This window comes from Lacerta agilis, chromosome 1, assembly GCF_009819535.1.
Source record: "Lacerta agilis isolate rLacAgi1 chromosome 1, rLacAgi1.pri, whole genome shotgun sequence".
Taxonomy (NCBI): Eukaryota; Metazoa; Chordata; class Lepidosauria; order Squamata; family Lacertidae; genus Lacerta; species Lacerta agilis.
This window is the reverse complement of record NC_046312.1, coordinates 108,590,152-108,598,702: the sequence shown is the minus strand read 5'-3', so window position 1 is coordinate 108,598,702 and position 8,551 is coordinate 108,590,152. Positions and strand designations below refer to the sequence as shown.

General features: G+C 46.5%; 1 protein-coding gene across 1 annotated transcript in view; it reads left to right on the top strand.

Moving 5' to 3' along the window:
* Nucleotides 1-3,999: 3,999 nt before the first annotated feature.
* The window catches only part of ITGAV (integrin subunit alpha V), a 65,745-nt gene continuing 61,193 nt past the window's right edge, over nucleotides 4,000-8,551 (top strand). Inside the window, exon 1 of the mRNA XM_033166765.1 lies at nucleotides 4,000-4,254. Coding sequence (XP_033022656.1) covers nucleotides 4,103-4,254 — 152 coding nt within the window. The 5' untranslated portion in view covers nucleotides 4,000-4,102. The remainder of the gene's footprint in view (nucleotides 4,255-8,551) is intronic.

The following is an 8,551-nucleotide window of genomic DNA, read 5'->3' as shown; positions in this document are numbered from 1 at the left end:
TGGCAGTTTACACATATCCAAATAAATAATCAAATCCAAACCACCACGGGAAAAAACAGCTTCATAAATGGGTGTTTTTATCAATGGAAAACTCAGGTGGAATTCAGCATTGCACTATTGCAAGCATCCCATCTGCACCAGCATATCTGTGGTGGACAACTGGGCATGAAAGGAAAATAGCGTTAATCGCAGGCTGTGCACTACTTAAAACAGGTTGTGTGTTGAAGTATTCTTGTGGCCCACTCGGTATGAGGGGTTGAACTGCCCTGCTGTAGATGATGGTCATACTCCAGCTCCCATCAGCCCCGACCAGCATGACAGATAGTCTAGTTCGGATGATGGGAACAGAAGTCTGGCAATACCTGGAGGCGCACGGCTTCCCCACCCCAGTATAAAAGGTTATTCACATTTCTCTGAAATCCAGTAATGAATCTTCCAGCTAGGGAAAGACAGAGATTTAAATACATAGGCTTAGTTATAACCACATCGACTTGTTTTCCCCTCTAAAACACTGCTGAGGTACCCTATAATCCTGCCCAGGAACATCATCTCAGGTTTTGGGGGTTGAGAAGATTAATCCAGCATGGAAAGAGAAGATTGAAGCTGGCTAAGAAGTTTATACATAGTTTATAAAAAGAAGAAGAAAGCAAAGCAGTGTTTTTAAAGATAATTAAATATTAATCCCAATTCTATTTAATGTAAAGTGTGGTGACCTTAAACCACTGTGCTCAAATTAGATTAGATTAGACTGATTTGTACTGAGACATTCAAAACAAAACTTTAATAGGATAAAAGTTCACAAGGGAACATCAGTAGAAGTTAACTTGGGCCCCAAAGAACTAAAGCACAAGCAAACTTAAAACAGCAAATTTCCCTGGCTAATCACAACATGCCTCTTTAAAAAGGAAAATAAAATGTTCCGCTGCAGTGCTCATATAATGGGATATGACAGGAGTGGACTACATAAGAGTTCTTTTTTTATGAAGGGCTGCATCTGATGAAGTGGGCTTTAGTCTATGAAAACTTGAGCCGCCATAAGGCTGCAATCCTGGAAGCAACCCATACTGAACTCAGTGGGATTTACTTTTGAGAAAGCATGCATGGGATTGCATGGGAGATCTGTTAGGCCCCATCTGCACTATGCACTTAAAACCATTTCATACCATTTGAAACAAGTCACGGGTTCCCCCAAAGAATATTGGGACCTATAGTTTATTAACAACAACAACAACAATTCTTCTCACAGAATGGTTTAACAGTCAATATCTCTTCTTAGGGAACTCTGGGAATTGTAGCACTGGGAGGGGAATAAGAGTCTCCTAGAAACTCTCAGCATCCTTAACAAACGACAGCCCCCAGAATTATTTGCGGGAAGCCATGACAGTTTGAAGTGGTATGCTGTTTTCAATGTACACTGCAGATGGGGCCTTATACTCTTAAAGGTACCACAATACCTTTTTTTTTTTTTTTGCTACAGCTGTGTAACATAGTCATTGATCTTGCTTCTTTTTTTCAATAGCTAGAAAAACATTACAACATACCAAATAAAAGCCTCCACTCCTTACGTCTCCCCTTAATTGCCACTTTTGGATGGGTATCTGAGCCTAACACCAAAAAACAAGAGCATGCCGGCCCATATTTGTTTACCATCTGGAATCTGATTCTAGAGTTGTTCATTTTGCAGCTGTACCCAAACACTGAGCAAGCAGAATCAGAAGTACAATACCATGTTTTTCACTTCTCGGCGAGATAAGGGTTTTGTTCACCAGAACACCACTCAGTCACAAGTCATTCTCGTCTATTCAACCTAAGGTGTTTGTAATCCTTTGTTAGCCATAAATCAATCAGATTTAGTCATTCATTCCAAAAGGCAGGAATTGTTTTGCAGCTGAATGTAATACATTATCTTGTTGGCCTACACAACCATTCCTCTTTAGTCATATTACAAACTAGTTAGGGTACACTCACATTTCCTAGTTCTGGTGCCCTTGGGGATTTTTTTAAATAATTGTAGCCTGGGGGGGAGGCACATTTCCATATAAGGATGTGTAGCTACACCCTGAATATGTCTAGACAGCTAGAGTTTTGTTTTTTGTTTTTTGCAAGGCCTGTAGGGACTGAAGTCCATACAGTAAATGACTCTGTGACTTCCTTTCCTTTGAGATGACTCAGCGTGGTAGGAGGCAGTTTGCTGACTTGGCAAAACAACTGCCTTAATTAACTCAGTTGCTGCCCTTCGGACACACATCAAAAAACAAGGAGGAAACAAGTATTACCCGGAAGGATTCTTTTTAAAAAATCCAACAATGGTGGGAGTATGAGGAAGAGGGATAATAAACCCAGTAACAATTAACTAACTACGTTTTCTTCAGGTCTAGGGTTTTTTTCTGCTCAGTTCACTTTTCAATAAACAGGATGCTAAACAACTACTTGATGGGAGAAACTATTTAAATCAGAAAGAAAATTCTTTTTGATTCAGCCTTTAGACTATGGAACTGAATATGTCCCGGTTCAGAAGTAGCAACCCTGGTCCAGCAAATTCAGAGTAGCCAGATGAAGAAGAATACAGGGTTCCTACAACTTTCATTAGTTGAGTAAGGAAAGGAAACGGGTTCCTGGTTTGTTCTCCCCAGATAAGCTGGGAACAGTAAACTAATAACAACCCTTCATTACAGAGTGAGACAAACCAGAGCCTTGGTTCAGATACAATGCGAAGTGAAACCATGGTTTAGAACAGCAGTAGTCATACCTCGGGTTGCGTTCACTGCGGGTTGCGTTCGTCATGGGATACGAACACGCCGAACCTGGAAGTACCGGAATGGGTTACTTACGGGTTCGGCGCTTCGCACATGCGCAGAGTCACTGAATCACGCTGCGCACATGCGCAGATACGGCGCTTCAGGTTGCAGACCTTTCAGGTTGCGAATGGGGCTCCGGAACGGATCCCGTCTGCAACTAGAGGTACCACTGTACAAGAAGGAGATGAGCAAAACGGTGTCCGTTTTGACGCGGGTGGCGCTGTGGTGTAAACCAATGAAGGGAAAGAAGAATGTTAGCCGCTTTGAGACTCCTTAGGGTAGTGATAAAGCGGGACACCAAATCCAAACTACTCTTCTTCTTCCCAGCTCCTACCAACCTAGCAGTTCGAAAGCATGTAAAAGTGCAAGTAGATAAATAGCTACCACTCCGGCGGGAAGGTAAATGGCGTTTCCATGCGCTGCTCTGGTTTCGCCAGAAGCGGCTTAGCCATGCTGGCCACATGACCGTTTGTCTGTGGACAAACATCGGCTCCCTCGGCCAGTAAAGCGAGATGAGCGCTGCAACCCCAGAGTCGTTCGCGACTGGACTTAACTGCCAGGGGTCCCTTACCTTTACCTTACCCATTCACTCACCCATTCATGCTTAAGCAAGGGACCCTCCATCCAAAGCCATGTTGCCTCCCCCCGCAAGGTTTTCTGTTAACCGCACCTGACCGCTACAACCCCCATTTTACAGGTGGGCATGCTGAGGCCCAGCTCGGTTCGCTTTGTAGTTCGAACTTCGGGTTGTCGGCGCGTTTTCCAGGATATGATTCGGCGCTCTCTCGGTGTCTATCCAGCCTGATCGTGCACACGACCGAGGCTCTCCCACCTCCGGCCGGACCGAGGAGAGAGCAGCCCCTGCAAGCGACCAAGGCCGCCTTTCCCTAGTCCTCGCATTCAAACGCACGCTGCTCCTCCTCCTCTCCAGACAGTCACATGATGGCGATGATCCGCCTTTCGCTTTCTCCTCGCCCGGCCCCCTTGGAGCGATGGGGGCGGTTCGACGGCTCAAGGCTGGCGGCGGCGGCGGCGGCGCCTATTTCCCCGCCCACGACCCAGTCAGTGCCCGTCCTGGAGAAACAGGGAACAAAACAAAAAAGGAAGTGGTCAGTCCCGCCGGCTGGCTGTGGAGTGATTTTCGCAGCTCCCTCTTCGCCGTTTCGGAACCGGCTCTCCCGCAACGCTCCCTTGGCTGGAGAGTTGGGGTGCCAGCAAAGAAAATTAAAATAAAATCCCAAGGGGGGGGAGCTTGGAAGGACCCGTCTCTACAGGGCATCTGCTGGGCATCGCTTTTGCTGGCCATGGCTGGGCTCTGGTTGTTTTTGCTCGTGGGCCGCCTACTGGCGCCGGGCAGCGCCTTCAACCTGGACGTGGAGAGCCCGACTGTTTACTCCGGTTCCGAGGGGAGTTACTTCGGCTTCGCGGTGGATTTCTTCGCCCCGGATGGCTCCTCGTAAGTATAATCTGTCACTCGGGCGCATCCACCCCGAAGCGGGAAAAGGCGCCGCGCTCCTTCGCCAGGAGGACCTTGGGATCTCTGCAGTCTTTATTTTTATTTTTATTTTAAGTTAATTATTAGACGCCAGAAAATGCTGGACAAGCCCCGGGAAAGTCCTTGATGGTGCCCTGCAAGGGAAACTGAAACGCGCCTGTTCTGATCTCCATTCTGAGCACAGCTCCGCTTTGGAAGCGAGTTTCATTGGAATGAATGGAACGGAACTTCCGAGCAAAAGTGTGTCTGGAATTGGGATAACAGAGTAGGCTTCCCTCCGCGCGCCTCTACGCCCCGGTTAGATACCCTCCTCCTCGCTCAGCTATTCGTTCTCCCCATCTTCTGCCTCTCCCAAATCCCGCTGATTTCAGTGGACCATAAGAAATGCACCACAGAGCGAACCTCCTCAAAAGTGCTTTGAGCTGGACTTAACTCCCCAAGCTTTTGGGAGCCCGGATTTAGGAAGGAATCCCGTTAAATCATTGGAAAGCTACGTGCATATAGGAAGATTTGGCTAAAACCCAAGTACTGAAAGTCTTAGCTCACATTCCTTCCCCCTGATACAAGGCGAGATTGCCTCTTCTTATCCTGGCCATACAAATCCGTGAGGGACACTTTGTATCAGGAGATGACAGTGGTGCTATGTGATCTGAGCCATTTTGATGCTGTAATTGCTGAGGAGAGGGGCGGGGGAGGGGAGAGAAGGAAACATGTAAATATTTTTCCTTATTCATAATTTCTTACCTGCTTGTCCCAGATTAATTAGAAGCAGCGGACAATGTCATGTTTATATCCTGCCTTTTAGAGGACCCCCACCGACATTTTTATTCATATTATTACTATTGTATAAATGGAGTAATTATGGGCAGATGCTATGTTTCATAATTGTATGCGAAAATGTATAAAACTGTAGAAGATGAATCAATCAGAAGTGAACCTCTCTTAAACCCACCCATCCACTGAATCCTAAGCAATGCTGTCTTGAACTTCGGATCCGTTACCAGGAGTAACACAAACTCTGTGTCAGGATATTTGCAGCCTGTGAGCCAGTGTTGCTGTATGATTCAGATATTGTCATCCATTTGAAAGCACTTTTGTCTAATAGGCTCTAATGTGGTCTGACAGCTTTTCATTTTGATTATGGGGATGAGGGGAGCAGAATCATCCAGATTGCACAAACTTTGCTGTGTTAATTCTCCCAAAACGAGAGGGTCAACTGGTCCTGGGCCTGTTTGTTTCTGTTATGGCTAAACTTAATGCTCTGAAGCCAGGGGTGCCAACTTGAATAAAATCTGGGGGTAACCCTTGCCCTGCATAATCAATCACAAGACACAGCACACACACACCATTAGAAAGGCAATGCCCATCAAGTGGGGGGGGGGGCAGTAGCCTCATCAGATATTTTATTGGGGAAGGGCGAAGTCACCTCAGCCCCTAGGAGCTGGTTGCTATGCTCTGATGCGTATTCTCCCAGTCTCACTGTGACTTTCTTTCCAGATAGGTGTTTGTGGCAGAGGATATACATTTTGAAGGTAACTGAGGTGCTCCAAGTTGGTGCAAAGGTTGAGGATATGCTGCTAATGTCATGTAGTACAGCTGCTATGTGTGTTTTTCCTAGAGGAGGTCCCAAGAATAAGTAGTAGTCTAGGCCTGCAGTGATAAAACATCAAACATTAAAAACTTCCCCATATAGTGCTGCCTTCAGATGTCTTCTAATAGTTGTAGTTACTTATCTCCTTGACATCTGGTGGAAAGGGGTTCCACAGGGCAGGCACCACTACTGAGAAGGCCCTCTGCCTGGTTTGCTGTAGCTTCACTTCTCACAGTGAGGGAACCTCCAGAAGGCCCTTACCAGTTTGTAAGCCCCACAGAACCCAAGGCGTATACTTTTGGGTAAACATGAGTACAATTGTTTTATAAGACTGTTTCAAATATGAACTGTCTTTATGGATCAAACCAAAGGTCTTTCACATACAGGCCTCTGACCAGATATGGCCAAAGAAGTTTAGGGCCTGAGGTAGGCTTGGGCAGGGCTGTCCCTACCATTAGTCAGAGTGAGGTGGCCGCCTCAGGCAGTGAATGCTGAGAGTGGGGGTGGTGGCAAGGTGCTGGAGGACAGAGCTTGTCCTGCGCCCCCCTAAGCTAGCCTGTTGCCCTCAGGTGTGGCAGGGAAAACTGACACGTGGCTAGTGTTGAAGTAAAATTCAGCTGTCAGTCCCCAGGCAGCTTCTGTATGTGCCAATGGGAGGAGAACCATCTTGTCTGCCTCAGGCAGCAAAATCTCTTGTCTGAGGAGGGGCTGCCTATGGGTAGATAGGTTTTAATCCTTTACTCCAGTACATAGCAGTATGTACTGATCAATCTAGCTCAGTATCACCTGCTCTTGGTGTGTAGGTTCCTCGCTTTCATGATTTATAAGCCCTGTATGATCTGGGTTTGAAATTATGGTGGGCTTTGTTCTACAGACCTTCCCTGCATCCCGTGGATGGGGGGGGGCAGAGCCAGCAGGGGAGGGGATGTGGGGCAGGGTCAGTGGGCTGGGCAGGGGTGGAGATGGTGGGCATGATCCTGGTGTCTTTCTCCATGCAATAAAAAATGCCCAAATAGGACTACAGTGGCAATGGGGAAGAAGTAGCGTATTTTTCCGTGTATAAAACTAGGGTTTTGGGGTTTGTTTGTTTTTTACCAAAAATTAGGTTTAAAATTGGGGCTCGTCTTATACATGGGTAGTGCTGAGGGATGTTTTCTTAATTTGGAGTCCCCCAAAACAGGGGGCATCTTATACATGGGGGCATCTTATAGACGGAAAAATACGGTAATCGAAAATTCTTTCTAGTAGCACCTTAGAGACCAACTGAGTTTGTTCCTGGTATGAGCTTTCGTGTGCATGCACACTTCTTCAGATACACTGAAACAGAAGTCACCAGATCCTTAAATATAGTGGGGGAGTGGGGAGGGGTATTACTCAGAAGGGTGGTGGGAATGGGTGATAGGCTGATAAGTGTGGAAAACCTGTTGACGACTCTAAACGGCTGCAATTAGTCTTGCAGGGAAAGGCAAGGGGTGAGATGGCTAAAGATGGCTTTGTTATGTATAATGAGATAAGAATCCAATGTCTTTGTTCAAACTCCCCCACTATATTTAAGGATCTGGTGACTTCTGTTTCAGTGTATCTGAAGAAGTGTGCATGCACACGAAAGCTCATACCAGGAACAAACTCAGTTGGTCTCTAAGGTGCTACTAGAAAGAATTTTCGATTTTGTTTTGACTATGGCAGACCAACACGGCTACCCACCTGTAACTGAAAATACGGTAAGTGTGCTCACATTCCCACCATACATTTAAAGCAGTCTTATGCCTCATTAACAGCTATGGTTTCCCCCCAAGGAATCCAGGGAAGTGTAGTTTGCTAAGGGTGCTGGGAATTGTAGCTCTCTGACAAAGATACAACAGCTCCCAGGATTCTTTGGGGGACGCCGTGACTTTTAAATGTGGCATAAGAGTGGTTTAAAGGAACGGTGTGGATGTAACCCATGAGATGGGTGTGTATTTGGACGCCTATAAGCTGTAGGCATCTGCTGTCAGATTGCACCCAAAGAGGCACATGAGTAAGAGCCAAAAATAATATAAGCCATGATAGGTACAATATCAGTCAGACTTGAATAATAATTTTAAAAACCCAATGAAGTGTTTATGAAAACAGCACAGCTGTTTCAACCACATCCTGGAAAACCAGCAGATAATGCCTGCCATAGTTCTTAGGTGGTGATGTGAGACTGTCAGTGGAGGGAGCAGGTTAAACTTGTCTGAAAAGGGGCGTTCCAAAATATTGGCATCACCATGGAGAAGGCACAGCTCTGTGAACTCAGCACCTTTGCCTACAGTTGCCATTGTAGCTGTGCCTCTAATGGTGGCTTGCAGCGCAGACCTTAGAAGGTGACCCTAACATTGCTATTTTGCTTGCGCAAGCGTCAACTTGTACAGCAGAACTACCCCCTCCTCTCTTTTCCCTTGCAGCCCCCCCCTCCCCACCACCACCTACCCTCAAAATCTGCTCCAGAGCCTTTGGGGGACCCTCTGGAGCAGATTTTGGATGAGGTGAAGGCACAGGGAGAGGAGAGGAAGTCCCATTGGGCGAGCAGAATGCCAGACGCCTAGCATTGGAGGCAACCCAATATTTATGGCAGCACTGTGAAAAGCTTCGCCTGCTCATGGCAGCACATCAGGTTCTGGTTCAAGGCCTAAGAGCAGGAAAAGC